At 48.6% G+C, this 22,459-nt stretch overlaps 1 protein-coding gene across 2 annotated transcripts in view; it reads right to left on the minus strand.

Annotated features, from left to right (window-relative positions):
- Positions 1–226: 226 nt before the first annotated feature.
- Positions 227–22,459, minus strand: part of LOC124043351 (septin-7) — a 49,166-nt gene continuing 26,933 nt past the window's right edge. The window contains exons 5-15 of one of the 2 annotated variants that reach the window (XM_046361880.1): positions 20,903–21,003; positions 20,653–20,787; positions 19,238–19,355; positions 12,142–12,234; positions 7,993–8,089; positions 4,737–4,788; positions 4,300–4,425; positions 3,904–3,924; positions 3,211–3,346; positions 1,806–1,951; positions 227–1,359 (exon numbers count right to left, since the gene is read on the minus strand). In XM_046361880.1, the coding sequence (XP_046217836.1) occupies positions 1,323–1,359; positions 1,806–1,951; positions 3,211–3,346; positions 3,904–3,924; positions 4,300–4,425; positions 4,737–4,788; positions 7,993–8,089; positions 12,142–12,234; positions 19,238–19,355; positions 20,653–20,787; positions 20,903–21,003 (1,062 nt within the window). In that variant the 3' untranslated portion in view covers positions 227–1,322. The remainder of the gene's footprint in view (positions 1,360–1,805; positions 1,952–3,210; positions 3,347–3,903; positions 3,925–4,299; positions 4,426–4,736; positions 4,789–7,992; positions 8,090–12,141; positions 12,235–19,237; positions 19,356–20,652; positions 20,788–20,902; positions 21,004–22,459) is intronic. The other variant, XM_046361881.1, reaches the window with a different exon arrangement.

Here is a 22,459-nt window from a genome sequence, read left to right on the forward strand (position 1 = left end):
TTTCTTTTTTTGCTGAGTTTAGTTGATGATCCCTGCTGGGATATGATGGAGTCAGTAGTTATTGACTGCCCCCTGCTGGTGAAATATAGCATGCATCTTGGTGAGAAGGACAATATACACCTCAGAAGACAGTTTATGGCTTGTAATTTGACTCAAGGGTGAGCTAAGCCACATCTTACCACAATAATTCCCTTCCATTTGCACAAAAACCTTCAATAAAACTACGCTGGGTTGTATCACAAGTTTATTACGGGACTATAAAAACAAAACAAAAGACAAATAAAAATAGAGATGCAGTACATGAAGAGTTAAATGTGATGTTTGGGAAGGGAACCCCACAGTTGTTTATTACAGTCAATATAGACTTGTTTATTTACAGCTATTCGAAATTGTAAGTAAACAACAATAGGGTTGTGTTAACGGGTTGAGTCAACAACCAAGCATTCCTCCCCACAGTCTTCTAAAACAGGGTTCTCTAGCCGTGGTCAAGGGGGCCTACTATGTGTCAGCTGGAGTCAAATCCAGTGTGCACAGTAGACCTCCATGACCAGACTGGAAAATGCCTGCAAACAAACATGAAACGAATAATGAACAAATGATTACTGTAGCAGGGCCAATATAAGAGAACCAAACATTTTAAACAGAAAAAAATAATAAATCAATTGTTCTAACACGCCGTCCATGGCTAGATCATTTAAATGACAAGGGATGGAAGAAGAGCATATCATTTTGGGACCAGGCTTACAAAAATAAAAGGGACAACTAAATAACAAAAACGTTACAAAACAAAACGCCTGAGGTGAGTAGCTTGAGGTGAGTAGCCTGAGGTGAGTAGCTTCCTGCTCCACCGTTTGGTCATTTGGCGTTAAATAGAACACTACAACATAGCAGTGCAGTCCGTCTCCAAGGCCATCTAACTAGAAAGAGAATAAGGAAGTGAAAGAAAAACAGTTGTGGCATTCTGGGGTTTAAAGTGGGGAAAAAAATCCTTTCTAAAATCGTTTTTCTGTGTGTCACACTGATCAACAAAACATGATTGTACAACCATCTAATGTGCCCAAAAAGAGAGGGATAAAAGGAGAAATAGTACAGTGATATAGCATTTTCCAGGACTGAGTCTGTCTGAAAGTGAGTTTGAGTTTAATGGAGGAGCCTCTCTCCCTCTATCCTCCAGTTAGAGCCAACTTCCCCCAGACAGACCACGCTGCTCCGTCACACATACAGTATCAGTAACAGGTTGTTGGTTGACAGGCAAACTGACGGTCCAGGCTGGTAAATTGGCAACTAGTACATTGTTACATGGTGGTTCTCCTGCAATACTTTTAAAATATCTTCTTTTTTTTGTTCTTTTCCAAGGTCCTGTAGGGGCGAGAGAGAGAGCTATGTTGATTTAGAGGCAGAGCTCTTCATAAGGAGCTGTATATACAGTATTGGCTACGGTGTGTGTGATATCAAGGAGCACTTTGGCTGAGCCCTGTGCCGTTTTCAGACATTCAACAGGTGTGTATTGTCTCAAAGGGTGTGTGTTTTGATCTCTACCCTTTCCTCCAAACTTTGAGACAAGTCTGTTTCTCAACAAATGGACGCTAAGTAATATTCCATATATTCTATGAAGGTACAGGAAGAGGTGAGTAGAAAAATAAATACTGTATTATACAACACCACATAAATAGGTTGAATAATTGTTCATGGTTGACTTTGTAAGTCGCTCTGGATAAGAGCGTCTGCTAAATGACTTAAATGTAAATGTAAATGACTCCATGTAATGCTGTTGTATAGAAATGTGTTGTAGTAGTGTGTTGTACCTGGAGGAGTCTAGTTTCTGTTGCTCCAGCACCCTCTGCTGTGCCTCCCAGTTGTTCTTCTCATCCTCCAGCTGGCGTCTCTTCTCCTCCAGCTCCTTGTGCTGGGCCTCCAGGTTCTTCTTCATCTGCTCGTGGCGCCGCTGGAGCTGCAGACAGGACAATTTGCATCATTTGCATGCTGGAGTCGTGTGTGTGTGTGTGTGTGTGTGTGTGTGTGTGTGTGTGTGTGTGTGTGTGTGTGTGTGTGTGTGCATATACAGTATGTGTGTGTTTGACTGAGTATGATGTAATCACAGCTATGACCATATTAAAACATTTCATCATGTCTGCTGGTGATGATTTGAAAGCATTCTGCCGTTCCCTTGGTGATTCTAAATCCTAAGAATACATTTACATTTGAATATGATGATATCACAATTAAATAGAGCAACTTCAGTAGAATGTTTTGAATTTAGAATGTTTGGTTGTAAGGCGCCGATGTGGATTTGGAACTCAGATTGGTGGCAAACCCCAAGACTAGACGTGACTTGTTTCTCCTATCTAAGCTTGAGTGACTTCATCCAGCATTTTGTCCAGGCTGTACCATGGATGGCATCATGGATAGCAGAGGTTGAGGAGACAGCCCGGGTCTCTGGCAGTGTGAGCAGTACTGGACATCCCAGCTCAGACATGTGACCATTCTCCTTGAACACAGCCAGCCGTCTGAGCAGCACACAGCCATCTGAGCAGGAGCAGAACCTTCTGGTTGACTGGTACACAGAGGTGAGGAGTATGTTTCTCTTTTACAGAGCCACAGTGCGATAGACCCTAGACAGAATCATGCAGCATGAGGGGAGAAAGGCTTTTAAATTGAACCTTTATTTATCTAGGTAAGTCAGTTAAGGACAAATTCCTACTTACAATGACAGCCTACCGGGGAACAGTGGGTTAACTGCCTTGTTCAGGGGCAGAACAGATTTTTACCTTGTCAGCTTGGGGATTCGATCCAGCAATCTTTCGCTTACTGGCCCAACACTAACCACTAAAATACCTGCCACTTTGGATTGGGAGTAGTGACCAGCAGTGTCTCTTTTCTGATGAGAAACTGGAAGCCATTCTGAGGGTGTTGGAGCTGCAGTGATGGGCTTCCTGTCTGCCTCTAAATCATCCTCTGATTGACAGCTCAAGCCCTCTATGGACTGTACCCATTTTGAATTACTAATGATGCATTTTGTAGTGTTAACGTCAGGTAAGATAAGGCCTATTATCTCTTTCTGTTAATTAAATCAATTTAACCATTCAAAACGGTGGTGCGTCTTTTTAATGAGATTGCTGTACGGAAAATACACAAATAAACATGGGAACAAACATAGTATTTCAGTGATTTGATTGAGTGGTGTGAAGGTGTTCTTTTAGGTTCCTGTACCTCTTGCTCAGAGTCTTTGAGCTTCTGGATCTTCTCCTTGACCTTCATCTCAAACACCTGTTCCATTTCCATCTCCATCTTCATCATCTTGGCCACGTGCTCCCTCCTCTCCTCCTCCATCTGGGCCAATGGACTCCTGCAGGGTTGAGGCATGTGCACACACACACAACATCCATCAGTCTAAAGCCTTGCACCCCAGAGTAGTCAAACTCAGACTTTGGGCCAGGGTGGAAATTCCTGTCACGATCTCTCCTGCATACACTTATGCCCGGAGGAGGATGAGCAGGAACATGGGAGAGGAAGACCCAGCGGTTCAATAGCCATTTCTGTCTGTGTTAGTAAAGCCAAGCCATTGCGTCGCTGAGTTAGTGAACGCCAAGTCACCAACAAGCTCTACTGGTACGGACGCTGAAAGCTCAAAGAAAGCAAGAGCCCCTTCACAGGACAACAAATACGATTTTCCAGGAAGACTATTGGAGACTATTCTGCCAACAAGTATTCAATGAAGACTGGGCAGTTTGCTAGAGTGCCGTAGAATGATATCATCCATTTCATGACCTGGTAGGGGCCTCTAGCGTCAAATAGAGAACAGCATCTCTAAACAACACAGATATCTGTACAATGGAAAAACAGAGAGGAGAGTATGGAAACATAGCTAACAAGGGGTTCTTGTAGAACTGAAATGACACTTACATGCCTTCATTTGTGTCAAATCTAAAAAAAAACAGAAACATACACACACTTAGCATGCTGATATTATGATGACTGTGCGTTAGAGAGCTATTAGCTAGCTATTGAATGCTTATGGTTACTGTGATTTTACGGTGCATCATTTTAGTGAGGTTCTCTATACTTGGCTGTGAATTAGCAGTGGCTTAGGCTTATGAGACTGTGTTAGATCCAGCCCAGATGCTGGGCTGTGTGTAGATGACTGTTAGTCCCTGTGATCAGAGGAGTGGATTGCGTTAGTGCAGGGCCTCATCTCCTTCCCTTCATCCACGCTGTTACAGAAGACCTGGCTGGAATGGAGAGAAATGGAAAACAGAACCACATACAAACACCTTTGGTCAACTTTTGGTTAGTACTCACTTGGTCATTGGTCCCTTGTTCTTGTTGCTGTCCACTCCGTTGTATGTGACGGCTGCTAGCTTCCTGCTGCGGTAGTTCTCATAGTGGACATTGTTGGTCACGTCTTTCAGGTCCTGCATGTGAGTTCTGGATCAAAATCAAATTAAAACTTTATTTAGATGACATGTAAGTTCTGGAACAAGAAGACAGAACCACTGAAATCAAATACAACTTTATTTCAACTAAAATTAACCACAGCAATAGACTTTACAGTAAAAAACGATAGTGACACTAAAATCCATTTAAACAGTCAGAGAGAACAGTGAGGAATGACATTGCACTGAAAACTGGCACCATAATCTCCCTACCATCTGCTACTGCTCATGCAGCGTTTAAACCAGGACACTCAGTGGAGCATGACCATAATGCAGAGGAGAGTGTGTGTGCTGTAACGGTACCTGATGAGCATGTTCCTCAGGATGGTGAAGTCACAGTGCTCTCCATTCTCCACTAGAGAGCGAGACAGAGCGAGGCAGAGCGAGAGAGAAAGGAGAAAGAGTTAGAGAGAGTACAGTCAGTAGCCAACAGGGGGTGTGGCAGTCACAGGAGAGTGAGCGTGCTAGAGAGCTAGGCTCAGCTCCAGGGAAGATGCAATTGAGATCTTTTCCTAGAGAGCTGTGGGGAGGAGACAGAGAGGAGTGTATGGGTGTAATATTGTCAGCAGCCACAGGGTGGTGCCAGACACCACATACTCTTCCACATACACTAGTTCCTCTGAGGTTTCTGTTTGACTGCTGTAGGGAGTGGATCACAAAGCTGACGAGTGGCCTTGCCCTCTCCCGCCCTCTCCCGCCCTCTCTATATTTACACACTTACATGGTGCCTGAAACATTTTTTACATTCCAAAACTCACTCCCCATGGGCGGTTAACATGGAACCACCACAGAGGTACTCTCTAGTAGTAGTAACCACACAGTTCATCCAGTCGAGAGCACACAACTATGTCTTATCCAGAACTACAGCCACACACAACTCATTACAGATCAAAGACCATGACTTGTTATCTGGTCATAGACAGAGATAAAGAGCTGTATCTGAATTGTAGAGTTTAGGCTACAACTGATTTGACCATATACTCATGCTGCGGTAGAAAACAGTGGGGAGCAGAGGGGGGACATGAAGTTATGGGGTTAGAGGGTATTTAATGTGTGTGTGATTTGAGCTCTGGGGTGATGACTGCTGGGGTCATGAGGTAAATGTTCAGAAGACTTCATAAACATGTCTACTCGACTAAGACCAGTGCTGTAGATTGTAGACTAATTTACAACTGTTCTTAACATGTTTGAGTGAAGAAGACGAGATGCAGAGAGGCATGAACAGGAGCCGTGTGTTAAATGGTAAACCTATCCTCTTTCAAATCATCTCTCCCAGGGAGTTGTTGCATTCCTGCGTGCACATATTTCTCAGTCGGATGCATTCGTTTTCTTTTAGGTAGTGGAAAAACATTTTATTTGTGCTAAGGCACTCCTGCAGCTTCCTGTCATTCTGTCTGTCTAGCATCAAAGAGAACAGAACACACATATCCTGTTGAGTAGAACACGTCTCATCTACATACAGGACTGCCTGCTCAAAACACACCTCTCCATCTAAAGGGCCTGTTCTATTGAGTGGAAGTAGAACTAAATAGTTACAAGTTGATACATAGCAACAGTCATACAATCTCAATGTTTGTCTTTTTTGTGTGTTTTTTTTACATTAACAAATGTCATGTTCGCTGTATGCAATATGACATAAGTGCTACTCTATTTGTTTAGAACATTCCATGGTCATTATGTCACCAGTAGATAATGCTGAGTTTTAGCAGACAGAGTTATCACTCAAGACACACACAGGGCCAGAGAGACTTGTTATGTTATGTTGATAACACAACATACCCCTAAATGTCAACTGTTGGGCAGGAGGCTACTGAACTTAACCTGGTTCTAGTAATCTAATGTTTAGTATAGGAATAGTGTGACATTTTAAAACACTTTTTGCAGCCATGTAAATACTTGTGTCACTTCAACTATGTGAGCTGAAACTAGAAACATAGATGGGACTCTACGCTGGCTTCGGCTCAGGCTGATTTCAAGGTTTTACTGCTAACCTACAAAGTATTACATGGGCTTGCTCGTACCTAACTTTCCGATTTGGTCCTGCCGTACATAGCAACACATACGCTACGGTCACAAGACGCAGGCCTCCTTACTGTCCCTAGAATTTCTAAGCAAACAGCTGGAGGCAGGGCTTTCTCCTATAGAGCTACATTTTTATGGAATTGTCTGCCTATCCATGTGAGAGTCTTTATTGAATACTTATCTCTTCAGTAGGTCCTATGATTGAGTGGCCCAGGAGTGTGAAGGTGAACGGAAAGGCACTGGAGCAACAAACCGCCCTGGCTGTCTCTGCCTGGCCGGTTCCTCTCTCTCCACTGGGATTCTCTGCCTCAAACACTATTACAGGGGCTGAGTCACTGGCTTACTGGTGCTCTTCCATGCCATCCCTAGGAGGGGTGCTTCACTTGAGTGGGCTGAGTCACTAACGTGATCTTCTTGTCTGGGTTGGCCCCCCCCGGGTTCGTGCCGTGGGCGATACTTGGCCTCGTCTCAGGATAGTAAGTTGGTGGTTGAAGATATCCCTCTAGTGGTGTGGGGGCTGTGCTTTGGCAAAATGGGTGGGGTTATATCAACCTCCAGTATTTATGCTGCAATAGTTTGTGTTGGGGGGCTAGGGTCAGTCTATTATATCTGGAGAATTTCTCCTGTCTTACCCAGTGTCCTGTGTGAATTTAAATCTCCCTCACTCACAGGACCATGCCTCAAGGCTACCTGGCCTGATGACTCCTTGCTGTCCCTAGTCCACCTGGCCGTGCTGTTACTCCAGTTTCAACTGTTCTGCCTGCAGCTATGGAACCCTGACCTGTTCTCCGGACGTGCTACCTTGTCCCAGACCTGCTGTTTTCAACTCTCTAGAGACAGCAGGTGCGGTAGAGATACTCTGAATGATCGGCTATGAAAAGCCAACTGACATTTACTACTGAGGTGGTGACCTGTTGCACCCTCTTCAAACACTGATTATTATTATCTGACCCTGCTGGTCATTTATGACCATTTGAACATCTTGGCCATGTTCTGTTATAATCTCCACCCAGCACAGCCAGAAGAGGACTGGCCACCCCTTATAGCCTGGTTCCTCTCTAGGTTTCTTCCTCGGTTCCAGCCTTTCTAGGCAGTTTTTCCTAGCAACTGTGCTTCTACATCTGAATTGTTTGCTGTTTGGGGTTTTAGGCTGGGTTTCTGTACGTCAACTGATGTAAGAAGGGCTTGAAATACATTTGATTGATAGAAATGTGAGCATTTGCATTGAGACACAGAGCAGGCCTATGGCGCAAAGCAGAACTGTCACTCTAAATCAACATCACCTGCGGATGCACTTCCCCCAACACACACACACAGACGTACAAACTATAAGAAGAGTGCAGTTTCCCGGATAATGTACTGACCCCATAGTAGGGTGAGATAGCTTGTACTTCTTCCAGGCATAAACCTTTCAAATTAAACAGTATGTGTAGGACAACGTTTGTGCTAATATTGAATAACACCCAAAGACTGGTGCGTGTGTGTGTGTGTGTCCAGGCCAGTACCTGACTGTGACCTCTGACCCATGACTCCTCACCTTCCGCCACACCCCAGGGGTACTGCCTCCCTCGCACCCGTTTCTCATTGACCACAATGATGGTGTTGCTACCAACAACAGCCAGGGGTAAGCGATCCTGCAGGAGGGAGGGACAAGTGTTACACAGCTGACACACAACAAAAATAAATGAATAGCCTTGTCTAACAGGTTTCTGCACACACACAGTCTACAGAAGTCAACTTTAGTGTGACCTTCGCTGCAGTCAAGTATATTCACCAGGTTTCCCTTTTTTAAATTAGATGGAAAACTGACTGGAGATAAAGTAGTATATTGAGATCACACCAGCTCAGTGACAGTTGAGAACAGTGCTTAGTGTGTGTGTGTACAGTGGCTTGCAAAAGTACTCACCCACCACATTTTGTTGCCTTACAAACTGGAATTAAAATTGATTTTTTGGGGTTTTGTATAATTTGATTTACACAACATGCCTACCACTTTGAAACAAACAAGAAATAAGATGAGAAACAGAAAACTTGAGCATGCTTAACTATTCACCCCCTCAAAGTCAATACTTTGTAGAGCCACCTTTTGCAGCAATTACAGCTGCAAGTCTCTTGGAGTATGTCTCTAGAAGCTTGGCACATCTCGCCACTGGGATTTTTGCCCATTCTTCAAGGCAAAACTGCTCCAGATCCTTCAAGTTGGATGGGTTCTGCTGGTGTACAGCAATCTTTAAGTCATACCACATATTCTCAATTGGATTGAGGTCTGGGATTTGATTTGGCCATTCCAAAACATTTAAATGTTTCCCCTTAAACCAGTCGAGTGTTGCTTTATCAGTATGCTTAGGGGTCATTGTCCTGCTGGAAGGTGAACCTCCGTCCCAGACTCAAATCTCTGGAAGACTGAAACAGGTTTCCCACAAGAATTTCCCTGTATTTAGCACCATCCATCATTCCTTCCATTCTGACCAGTTTCCCAGTCCCTGTAGATGAAACACATGGTGTTCTCGGGGTGATGAGAGGTGTTGGGTTTTCAGACATAGCGTTTTGCTTGATGACCAAAAAGCTCAATTTTGGTCTCATCTGATCAGAGAACCTTCCATATGTTTGGGGGAGTCTCCCACATGCCTTTGGCGAAAACCACACGTGTTTGCTTCTTTTTTTCTTTAAGCAATGGCTTAATTCTGGCCTCTCTTCCGTAAAGCCCAGCTCTGTGGAGTGACCGGTTTAAATATGTCCTATGGACAGATACTCCCAACTCCGCTGTGGAGCTTTGCAGCTCCTTCAGGGTTATCTTTGGTCTCTTTGTTGCCTCTGATTAATGCCCTCTTTGCCTGGTCCGTGAGTTTTGGTGGGCGGCCCTGTCTTGGCAGGTTTGTTGTGTTGCCATATTCTTTCCATTTTTTAATAATGGATTTAAAATGGTGCTCCGTGGGATGTTCAAAGTTTCAGATATTTTTTTATAACCCAACCCTGCTCTGTACTTCTCCACAACTTTGTCCATGACTTGTTTGGAGAGCTCCTTGGTCTTCATGGTGCCCGCTTGCTTGGTGGTGCCCCTTGCTTAGTGGTGTTGCAGACTCTGGGGCCATTCGGAACAGGTGTATATATAGTGAGATCATGTGACACTTAAAGTCCACCTGTGTGCAATCTAACTAATTATGTGACTTCTGAAGGTAATTGGTTGCACCAGAACTTATTTAGGGGCTTCATAGCAAAGTGGGTGAATACATATGCACGCACCACTTTTCCGCCGAAATGTTTTACCATTTTTTTTAAACAAGTTATTTTTTAAATTTCACTTCATCAATTTTGACGATTTTGTGTGTCTATTATTATAAAAATCCATTTAAATTACAGGTTGTAATGCAACAAAATAGGAAAAACACCAAGGGGTAAGTGCAGAGTGTGCTGGACCAGTAGAGGACATCTGATCGTGTGACCTAATCAATACTAATTCTACCTGTAATGGCCCTATGGTGGCTAGTTAACTTTTTTTTAGCAGTCGCCAACGGTCGCCGCCGGACCGGTCAGTCCGTCGCCGCCGGACCGGTCAGTCCGTCGCCGCCGGACCGGTCAGTCCGTCGCCGCCGGACCGGTCAGTCCGTCGCCGACGGACGATCAGTCCGCCGGACCGCCGCCGCGACCGGTCAGTCCGTCGCCGCCGGACGGTCAGTCCGTCTCGCCGCGACCGGTCAATCCGTCGCCCGCCGGACCGGTCACCGTCCGCCGCCGCAGACCGGTCAGTCCGTCGCCGCCGGACCGGTCAATCCCGTCGCCCGCCGGACCGGTCAGTCCGTCGCCGACGGACGGTCAGTCCGTCGCCGCGGACGGTCAGTCCGTCGCCGACGGGCAGCGTCGACGGTCAGTCCGTCGCCCGCCGGACCGGTCAGTCCCGTCGCCGCGGACGGTCAGTCCGTCGCCAGCCGGACGGTCAGTCAGTCGCCGCCGGACGGTCAGTCCGTCGCCAGCGCCGACGGACGGTCAGTCCGCCAGCCGCCCGGACGGTCAGTCCGTCGCCGCCGGACGGTCAGTCCGTCGCCGCGGACCGGTCAGTCCGTCGCCGCCGGACGGTCAGTCCGTCGCCGCCCGGACGGTCAGTCCAGTCGCCGCCGCGGACCGGTCAGTCCGTCGCCGCCCGGACGGTCAGTCCGTCGCCGCCGCGACGGTCAGTCCGCCGCCGCCCGGACGGTCAGTCCGTCGCGCCGCCGGACCGGTCAGTCCGTCGCCGCCGGACCGGTCAGTCCGTCGCCGCGGACGGTCGCCGCCGCCGCCGGACGGTCAGTCCGTCGCCGCCCGGACGGTCAGTCCGTCGCCCGCGGACCCGGTCAGTCCGTCTCCACCGTCGCCGACGGACCGGTCAGTCCGCTCGCCCGGACCCGGTCAGTCCGACTCGCCGCGGACGGACAGGTCAGTCCGTCGCCGCCCGCGGACCAGGTCAGTCCGTCGCCGCCGCCGGACCAGGTCAGTCCGTCTCCACCGCCGCGGACCAGGTCAGTCCGTCTCCGCCCGGACGGTCAGTCCGTCGCCGCCCGGACGGTCACCGTCCCGTCGCCGCCCGGACCAGTCAGTCTCCACCGTCGCCAACGCCCGACCCAGGTCCGTCTCCACCGTCGCCGCCCGTCCGACGGTCAGTCCGTCTCCACCGCCCGCCCGTGACCGTCTCCACCGTCGCCAACGGACCAGTCAGTCTCCACCGTCGCCGCGGACCAGTCAGTCCGTCTCCACCGTCGCCGCCGGACCAGTCAGTCCGCCAACGGACCAGCCCGCCGGACCGGTCAGTCAGTCCGCTCACCGCCGCCGCCCGGACAGGACCGGTCAGTCCGTCTCGCCGCCGCCAACGGACCAGGTCAGTCCGTCTCCGCCCGGACGGTCAGTCTCCACCGTCGCCGACGGACCGGTCAGTCCGTCTCCACCGTCGCCGACGGACCGGTCAGTCCGTCTCCACCGTCGCCGACGGACCGGTCAGTCCGTCGCCAACGGACCAGTCAGTCCGTCTCCGCCGCCGGACCAGTCAGTCCGTCTCGCCGCCCGGGACCAGTCAGTCCGTCGCCGCCGTCGGACGGTCAGTCCCACCGTCGCCGCCCCAACGGACCAGTCAGTCCGTCTCCACCGACGGACCAGTCAGTCCGTCGCCAACGGACCAGTCAGTCAGTCTCCACCGTCGCCAACGGACCAGTCAGTCAGTCTCCACCGTCGCCAACGGACCAGTCAGTCAGTCTCCACCGTCGCCAACGGACCAGTCAGTCAGTCTCCACCGTCGCCAACGGACCAGTCAGTCAGTCTCCACCGCCGCCAACGCCAACGGACCAGTCAGTCAGTCTCCACCGTCGCCAACGGACCAGTCAGTCAGTCTCCACCGTCGCCAACGGACCAGTCAGTCAGTCTCCACCGTCGCCAACGGACCAGTCAGTCAGTCTCCACCGTCGCCAACGGACCAGTCAGTCAGTCTCCACCGTCGCCAACGGACCAGTCAGTCAGTCTCCACGGAAGCTGACAAACCAGTCAGTCACTCTCCACGGAAGCTGACAAACCAGTCAGTCTTCTCTTGTCAATACTGGGGCTGTTGGGGCCAGCTCAGCCAAATTACTAGTGTTAGATTTTTTTCTCCTATTCAATTCCATCTCTTGCGTGGAGAATAAAAGCAGCGTGTATGTGTGTATGAGCGCATTGGGAGAAACCAAACCTTGATCTTCTTGACTATCTTGTTCTCCTCCTCATCGTCAGTTTCTGGGAACTCGTAGATCTTGATTTTGTGCTCTGTGATTTCTCGCATGATCTATAAAGAGATTAGGGGAGGGAGGGGAAGAATAGAGGGGAGGAAGAGAGAAGGGGAGGAGAAAAATATAGAAAGGTGAGAGCAATGGGGGTGGAGAAGGAGACAGCGATGAGAGAGAGAGCTAGAGATGACAGATGAGACCAAGAGAGGAGACAGAGCGAGGAGAAGAGACAGAGCAAGACAGAAATATAGAGGGAAGCCTAGTGGTTAGAGCATTGGACTAATAACCGGAAGGTTGCAAGTTCAAACCCCCGAGCTGACAAGGTACAAATCTGTCGTTCTGCCCCTGAACAGGCAGTTAACCCACTGTTCCTAGGCAGTCATTGAAAATTAGAATCTGTTCTTAACTGACTTGCCTGGTTAAATAAAGGTTAAAAAAAATATATATATATCTATATAGACCGAGAGAGAGAGACAGAGACTAGACCGAGAGAGAGAGAGAGAGAGACAGAGACTAGACCGAGACAGAGACTAGACCGAGAGAGAGAGAGAGACAGAGACTAGACCGAGAGAGAGAGAGAGACAGAGACTAGACCGAGAGAGAGAGAGAGACAGAGACTAGACCGAGAGAGAGAGAGAGACAGAGACTAGACCGAGAGAGAGAGAGAGACAGAGACTAGACCGAGAGAGAGAGAGAGACAGAGACTAGACCGAGAGAGAGAGAGAGACAGAGACTAGACCGAGAGAGAGAGAGAGACAGAGACTAGACCGAGAGAGAGAGAGAGACAGAGACTAGACCGAGAGAGAGAGAGAGACAGAGACTAGACCGAGAGAGAGAGAGAGACAGAGACTAGACCGAGAGAGAGAGAGAGACAGAGACTAGACCGAGAGAGAGAGAGAGACAGAGACTAGACCGAGAGAGAGAGAGAGAGACAGAGACTAGACCGAGAGAGAGAGAGAGAGACAGAGACTAGACCGAGAGAGAGAGAGAGAGACAGAGACTAGACCGAGAGAGAGAGAGAGAGAGAGACAGAGACAGACAGAGACTAGACCGAGAGAGAGAGAGAGAGACAGAGACTAGACCGAGAGAGAGAGAGAGACAGAGACTAGACCGAGAGAGAGAGAGAGACAGAGACTAGACCGAGAGAGAGAGAGAGAGAGAGAGAGACAAAGACTAGACCAAGAGAGAGAGAGAGAGAGAGACAGAGACTAGACCGAGAGAGAGAGAGAGACAGAGACTAGAGACAGAGACGAGAGACGAGAGACGGAGACGAGAGACGGAGACGAGAGACGGAGACGAGAGACGGAGACGAGAGACGGAGACGAGAGACAGAGACGAGAGACAGAGACGAGAGACAGAGACGAGAGACAGAGACGAGAGACAGAGACGAGAGACAGAGACGAGAGACAGAGACGAGAGACAGAGACGAGAGACAGAGACGAGAGACAGAGACGAGAGACAGAGACGAGAGACAGAGACGAGAGACAGAGACGAGAGACAGAGACGAGAGACAGAGACGAGAGACAGAGACAGAGACAGAGACAGAGACAGAGACAGAGACAGAGACAGACAGAGACAGACAGAGACAGACAGAGACAGACAGAGACAGAGAGACAGAGAGAGAAAGAGAGACAGACAGAGAGACAGACAGAGAGACAGACAGAGACAGACAGAGAGACAGACAGAGAGACAGACAGAGAGACAGACAGAGACAGAGACAGAGACAGAGAGAGACACAGAGACAGAGAGAGACAGAGAGAGAGAGACAGAGAGAGAGAGACAGAGAGAGAGACAGAGAGAGAGACAGAGAGAGAGACAGAGAGAGAGAGACAGAGACTAGACCGAGAGAGACAGAGAGAGAGAGACAGAGACTAGACCGAGAGAGAGAGAGAGAGAGAGAGACAGACTAGACCGAGAGAGAGAGAGAGAGAGAGAGAGAGAGAGAGAGAGAGAGAGAGAGAGACAGAGACCCTAATTGACAACCAAACAAACCAAAACAAAGGCAAAGTCTTCTCATGCTTTGTTGATTTCAAAAAAGCCTTCGACTCAATCTGGCATGAGGGTCTGCTATACAAACTGATGGAAAGTGGTGTTGGGGGTAAAACATACGACATTATAAAATCCATGTACACAAACAACAAGTGTGCGGTTAAAATTGGCAAAAAACACACACATTTCTTCACACAGGGTCGTGGGGTTAGACAGGGATGCAGCTTAAGCCCCACCCTCTTCAACATATATATATCAACGAATTGGCGCGGGCACTAGAAAAGTCTGCAGCACCCGGCCTCCCCCTGCTAGAATCCGAAGTCAAAAGGTGGCGTGGCGAGAATCTGTCTCCTCACCACGCGCTCTCACCACTGGTGTCCCCCAGGGCTCTGTTCTAGGCCCTCTCCTATTCTCGCTATACACCAAGTCACTTGGCTCTGTCATAACCTCACATGGTCTCTCCTATCATTGCTATGCAGACGACACACAATTAATCTTCTCCTTTCCCCCTTCTGATGACCAGGTGGCGAATCGCATCTCTGCATGTCTGGCAGACATATCAGTGTGGATGACGGATCACCACCTCAAGCTGAACTTCGGCAAGACGGAGCTGCTCTTCCTCCCGGGGAAGGACTGCCCGTTCCATGATCTCGCCATCACGGTTGACAACTCCATTGTGTCCTCCTCCCAGAGCACTAAGAACCTTGGCGTGATCCTGGACAACACCCTGTCGTTCTCAACTAACATCAAGGCGGTGGCCCGTTCCTGTAGGTTCATGCTCTACAACATCCGCAGAGTACGACCCTGCCTCACACAGGAAGCGGCGCAGGTCCTAATCCAGGCACTTGTCATCTCCCGTCTGGATTACTGCAACTCGCTGTTGGCTGGGCTCCCTGCCTGTGCCATTAAACCCCTACAACTCATCCAGAACGCCGCAGCCCGTCTAGTGTTCAACCTTCCCAAGTTCTCTCACGTCACCCCGCTCCTCCGCTCTCTCCACTGGCTTCCAGTTGAAGCTCGCATCCACTACAAGACCATGGTGCTTGCCTACGGAGCTGTGAGGGGAACGGCATCTCAGTACCTCCAGGCTCTGATCAGGCCCTACACCCAAATAAGGGCACTGCGTTCATCCACCTCTGGCCTGCTCGCCTCCCTACCACTGAGGAAGTACAGTTCCCGCTCAGCCCAGTCAAAACTGTTCGCTGCTCTGGCTCCCCAATGGTGGAACAAACTCCCTCACGACGCCAGGACAGCGGAGTCAATCACCACCTTCCGGAGACACCTGAAGCCCCACCTCTTTAAGGAATACTTAGGATAGGATAAAGTAATCCTTCTCACCCCCCTTAAAATATTTAGATGCACTATTGTAAAGTGGCTGTTCCACTGGATGTCATAAGGTGAATGCACCAATTTTTAAGTCGCCCTGGATAAGAGCGTCTGCTAAATGACTTAAATGTAAATGTAAATGTCTGCTGTTTGCTGATGATCTGGTGCTTCTGTCACCAACCAAGGAGGGCCTACAGCAGCACCTAGATCTTATGCACAGATTCTGTCAGACCTGGGCCCTGACAGTAAATCTCAGTAAGACCAAAATAATGGTGTTCCAAAAAAGGTCCAGTCACCAGGACCACAAATACAAATTCCATCTAGACACTGTTGCCCTAGAGCACACAAAAAACTATACATATCTTGGCCTAAACATCAGCGCCACAGGTAACTTCCACAAAGCTGTGAACGATCTGAGAGACAAGGCAAGAAGGGCATTCTATGCCATCAAAAGAAACATAAATTTCAACATACCAATTGGGATTTGGCTAAAAATACTTGAATCAGTCATAGAGCCCATTGCCCTTTATGGTTGTGAGGTCTGGGGTCCGCTCACCAACCAAGACTTCACAAAATGGGACAAACACCAAATTGAGACTCTGCACGCAGAATTCTGCAAAAATATCCTCCGTGTACAACGTAAAACACCAAATAATGCATGCAGAGCAGAATTAGGCCGATACCCACTAATTATCAAAATCCAGAAAAGAGCCGTTAAATTCTACAACCACCTAAAAGGAAGCGATTCACAAACCTTCCATAACAAAGCCATCACCTACAGAGAGATGAACCTGGAGAAGAGTCCCTAAGCAAGCTGGTCCTGGGGCTCTGTTCACAAACACAAACACACCCTACAGAGCCCCAGGACAACAGCACAATTAGACCCAACCAAATCATGAGAAAACAAAAAGATAATTACTTAACACATTGGAAAGAATTAACAAAAAAACAGAGCAAACTAGAATGCTATTTGGCCCTACACAGAGAGTACACAGCGGCAGAATACCTGACCACTGTGACTGACCCAAAATTAAGGAAAGCTTTGACTATGTACAGACTCAGTGAGCATAGCCTTGCTATTGAGAAAGGCCGCCGTAGGCAGACATGGCTCTCAAGAGAAGACAGGCTATGTGCTCACTGCCCACAAAATGAGGTGGAAACTGAGCTGCACTTCGTAACCTCCTGCCCAATGTATGATCATATTAGAGAGACATATTTCCCCCAGATTACACAGATCCACAAAGAATTCGAAAACAAATCCAATTTTGAAAAACTCCCATATCTTTTGGGTGAAATTCCACAGTGTGCCATCACAGCAGCAAGATTTGTGACCTGTTGCCACGAGAAAAGGGCAACCAGTGAAGAACAAACACCATTGTAAATACAACCCATATTTATGCTTATTCATTTTATCTTGTGTCCTTTAACTATTTGTACATTGTATATGTATATGTATATGTATATGTATATGTATATGTATATGTATATGTATATATATATATATATGACATTTGTAATGTCTTTACTGTTTTTAAACTTCTGTATATGTAATGTTTACTGTTAATTTTTGTTGTTTTTCACTTTATATATTCACTTTGTATGTTGTCTACCTCACTTGCTTTGGCAATGTTAACACATGTTTCCCATGCCAATAAAGCCCTTGAATTGATTGAATTGAGAGAGAGAGACAGAGAGAGAGAGAGAGAGAGAGAGAGAGAGAGAGAGAGAGAAAGACAGAGAGAGAGAGAGACAGAGAGAGAGAGAGACAGAGAGAGAGAGAGACAGAGAGAGAGAGAGACAGAGAGAGATGTAAAGTTGTAATGTAATGTTTACTGTTAATTTTTTATTGTTTATTTCACTTTATATATTATCTACTTCACTTGCTTTGACAATGTTAACACACGTTTCCCATGCCAATAAAGCCCTTGAATTGAAAATTGAATTGACTAGACCGAGAGAGAGAGAGAGAGAGAGAGAAAGAGAGACAGAGACCAGACAGAGACTAGACCGAGAGACCGCGACACCGAGACAGACCGCCGCAGAGACCGAGACAGACAGCCAGCGGAGAGACCGAGACAGACAGCCAGCGGAGAGACCGAGACAGACAGCCAGCGGAGAGACCGAGACAGACAGACAGCGGAGAGACCGAGACAGACAGACAGCGGAGAGACCGAGACAGACAGCCAGCGGAGAGACCGAGACAGACAGCCAGCGGAGAGACCGAGACAGACAGCCAGCGGAGAGACCGAGACAGACAGCCAGCGGAGAGACCGAGACAGACAGCCAGCGGAGAGACCGAGACAGACAGCCAGCGGAGAGACCGAGACAGACAGCCAGCGGAGAGACCGAGACAGACAGCCAGCGGAGAGACCGAGACAGACAGCCAGCGGAGAGACCGAGACAGACAGCCAGCGGAGAGACCGAGACAGACAGCCAGCGGAGAGACCGAGACAGACAGCCAGCGGAGAGACCGAGACAGACAGCCAGCGGAGAGACCGAGACAGACAGCCAGCGGAGAGACCGAGACAGACAGCCAGCGGAGAGACCGAGACAGACAGCCAGCGGAGAGACCGAGACAGACAGCCAGCGGAGAGACCGAGACAGACAGCCAGCGGAGAGACCGAGACAGACAGCCAGCGGAGAGACCGAGACAGACAGCCAGCGGAGAGACCGAGACAGACAGCCAGCGGAGAGACCGAGACAGACAGCCAGCGGAGAGACCGAGACAGACAGCCAGCGGAGAGACCGAGACAGACAGCCAGCGGAGAGACCGAGACAGACAGCCAGCGGAGAGACCGAGACAGACAGCCAGCGGAGAGACCGAGACAGACAGCCAGCGGAGAGACCGAGACAGACAGCCAGCGGAGAGACCGAGACAGACAGCCAGCGGAGAGACCGAGACAGACAGCCAGCGGAGAGACCGAGACAGACAGACAGCGGAGAGACCGAGACAGACAGACAGCGGAGAGACCGAGACAGACAGACAGCGGAGAGACCGAGACAGACAGACAGCGGAGAGACCGAGACAGACAGACAGCGGAGAGACCGAGACAGACAGACAGCGGAGAGACCGAGACAGACAGACAGCGGAGAGACCGAGACAGACAGACAGCGGAGAGACCGAGACAGACAGACAGCGGAGAGACCGAGACAGACAGACAGCGGAGAGACCGAGACAGACAGACAGCGGAGAGACCGAGACAGACAGCGGAGAGACCGAGACAGACAGCGGAGAGACCGAGACAGACAGCGGAGAGACCGAGACAGACAGCGGAGAGACCGAGACAGACAGACAGCGGAGAGACCGAGACAGACAGCGGAGAGACCGAGACAGACAGCGGAGAGACCGAGACAGACAGCGGAGAGACCGAGACAGACAGCGGAGAGACCGAGACAGACAGCGGAGAGACCGAGACAGACAGCGGAGAGACCGAGACAGACAGCGGAGAGACCGAGACAGACAGTGGAGAGACCGAGACAGACAGCGGAGAGACCGACCGCGAAGAGGGTCAGTCAATACACAGGATGAGGAAACTGTGCTCAGCACACACACGCTCTGTGCAACAACTGTGCAGCACTAATTTATTGCATGTGTTCTCTCCCACAGGAATAGTTTGCATAAACTACTAATCACACACCCAAACTGTTGACTTCTGCATTCAGATAAAGACATGTTTTTTTTAAACAAACCATAAACACACAGGCCACCCATAGAACACGGTATGTACACAGAGCCAACACACACACCTGCTTCTTGAACTGTTGGCACTCCTCAGGAGTCATTGTGTCCGCTTTGGCGATGAGGGGGATGATGTTCACTTTTTCATGTAACCGCTTCATGAACTCTATATCAAGAGGCTTCAACCTGGAGAGAGAGAAGAGAAAAACTCAGATTGCACAGCTTGGCCCACCTCGGGACTAAAAAACAGCATTTCTTGTTTCCAGAATGAATCTCTAGCACCATGGCAGCATTGCTGCTGCTGAAACTGCACATCTGGCCGGCCCACAACACATTGTAAATCCACTGAGCAGAACAGGATTCTTCTGTTGTCTGCCTGAAAACAGCTCTAATTTAAACAGCCATCACATTGGTATTTCATACAGAGTTACAGACTCCAGACTGTTTGTGAAAGGAGATGCTGGGACATCTAAGCAACGTTGAATCTTGGCACGCAGACAAGAAAAAGTTAAAGGGCATGCCAACAAGTACAAGTCTCCGGTCTGACTTGGCTGGCTGTGGCTAAATGAAACTTTACGTTCAGAGAGATCGCACAAAAGAACAGAATGAATCATCGCACTTGAGAAATGATTGTGTTTTAGTCTTCATTTTGAAAGATCAGTTTGTGTACACACACACACACACTTCGCTCTCTGCCCTGGTTCCAGCTGTGCTGGTAATGTGCTATGAGAGTCCCGTGGGGACACAGAGGAGACAGATGTTAACTGTGAATGGAGCCATACGGTGCTAGTCCTCTTGGATGACCACAGACTGCTGCCAGCCAGCCAGGCACATGAAGAACAGAACAAGGACTTGGTCAGAGATAGACACTTTGGGCCAAGATGGTGAGGGGCACTGACACCCAAATGGAGAGAGCGCTGGCCTGTCAAATGAACCTTTGTTTATGGGGAGCACAGAGCAGCCCAGTGTTGGGATGTAATGTAACAGCAGGGACAGCTGTGTGTTGAGCAGAGCAGAGCACGGACTGGAGCCAAGATACAGAGGAGAAACAGCCTCAAACAAAGTGAACCCAGGAGAGTACAGATTACATAAACGTTGTCCCAGTGTGCCTCTCAGCAGTCCTAGTAGGGGTTCAGCGTGGGGTCGAGGGTGGGGCGGGCAGCTAGGCCTAATTGAAAACTGACAGCTATACTCCTCACCAGGGGCAGGAGTGTTGATGACCAGCTAGTAACATGTAAACAGTCTTAGGCTAATAGTTGTACTACTGATTTCATCCCGTGACCAATACCCCAACTGCCCTGTTAGGGAACATTCTCAAGAGCTATAGGATCATGCTCAATCTCAAATGAGAGAATGAAAATACTGGATTCTTCACCCTTGAAGAATTATTCACATTTTGAGAAGCGACAATATCAACTGTGATTCAACACTGAATTTCAATGTTGTGTTTCAGAATGGAGACCATACCAGCTGCAGTACCTACCCATGTCCAGAGGGGGTGATGAAGTAGAGGCAGCAGTGCACTCTGTTGTCAGGCATCTGCCGTCTATTGACCCGGGACTCTGAGTTGAGGTAATCCTCAAACTTACTGTCGATGTGATCAATGACTGGCTGCCAGCTATAGGAGAGCAGAGCACAGACATGACTTAATGTCAGGTAACAGTGACTACATTTAATGAAGAATATACACATTCAGATAAGAGATATAGGGCAGGTGAGTCAGTCAGACGTACCAGTTACTGTTGTCGACAGCGTCTCCGAACCCTGGCGTGTCAACGATGGTGAGAAGAAGCTGAACTCCTCCTTCCTTTACCAGCACCTTAGACTGCTCCACCTGAGATTGTAGAAAACACTAAATAATTACAAGACAGACAGCATGGAATCATAGTGAACTTCTAAAAACACCATGACATCAATATCTCCCCAAGGGATACATATTTTGGTTTTTGCCCTAACACTACACAGCTGATAAAATAATAAACTAATCGGGGGGGGGGGGGAATGCACCCCTTGGAGTTTGGGAAACGCTGGAATAGGGACATGTACAAACATGCATTGCATCATAGTATGTGTATAACTTGCGCTAATCGTGACAGTTTGCAAGATCTCCACCTCAGAGCACTTCTCTGAGGGGATGGGCTCAGACTCAGTGGCTTGGTTGGGAAGTCTGACATAGTCCTTTCATCTTAATCTAAAATGTGTCTGTTTGGAGAAGTTAGCTATACATCAAGCTACAAAAGCCCAGGTAAATATTTTGTTGAGCATTAACAAATATAAATCACAGATGGCGATACACTTGGAGGGTTGCCAGCCAGGCAGACTGAAGATGAATCCAGCAACATAGTCTTAGAAGATCTTTGACCTCAGACCCAGAGAGAGCTCTAGTTATATTTGGCTGCCCACCTGGAGTGTCCAGTACAGGGTGTACAGAGCTGCTTGCAGATTGGCCTCTTAGCTGATCAGAGCTTTAAAATCAGCAGGCAATCCAGACCAGCCCTTGTAATTAGCAGATGAGCTGCACTTCAATGATTAAACCAAGAGGAACAGGTGAGTGAGTGCATGTCGTGTTCCGCTCAGATTGCAATGGAAGCCATCATTGTGTGTGTTAAATGCAGCTCTCTGTACAGTAAAAGCAAGCTCAGTTTTATTAAATTGTACACAGACCACAACATAAAACCCTACTACCTCATGCTTTCACACACATCATGTCACAACCGGATGTACTTTGTGATATAAGCAGCCTTTTGTTTCCTTGATAACATGCTTCATTGACGTAGGAACATTGACAAAGCCAGCCCAGCCGGCAGCCATTGGTTTTCCAAAGAGCAGCACATTTGGGTTTAACCACAGGCCAAACTGAGCCGTCATCTTCCACTTTGACAGAACCACAGAATGCCCACGGTCTGGGCCTGAGGCTGGGTTATGGCTGCTCTCACTCAGCCCACTAGCTGGGCACTGGCTAAAGGTTTCCTCTTCCCCACACAGCCCTACTGTGGGCAGGCCACCCCTTGACCGGCTAACACAGAGCAACGCCTTGAGAGCTGATTTAGCTAGACCACTGAAATAAAAAGAGAACTAGTGTTTTGGTTGGTGATAATCAAACTGATTTAGGCGAGAGAGAGAAGGGAGAGCGAGAGAATGAGAAAAACTGATTCAAAGTCCCCAAAAAAAAGACAAAAAAAAAGAGAGACTGAGGTAATAAAATAGAAAACAAGTGTTTAGTGGGTGAGCATCTATTTCCAGTCAGCTAGTGAAAGGGATCAGTGTTGAACCTAAAGAGGTGTGTCCTG

Source organism: Oncorhynchus gorbuscha, linkage group LG09 (assembly GCF_021184085.1).
Source record: "Oncorhynchus gorbuscha isolate QuinsamMale2020 ecotype Even-year linkage group LG09, OgorEven_v1.0, whole genome shotgun sequence".
NCBI lineage: Eukaryota > Metazoa > Chordata > Actinopteri > Salmoniformes > Salmonidae > Oncorhynchus > Oncorhynchus gorbuscha.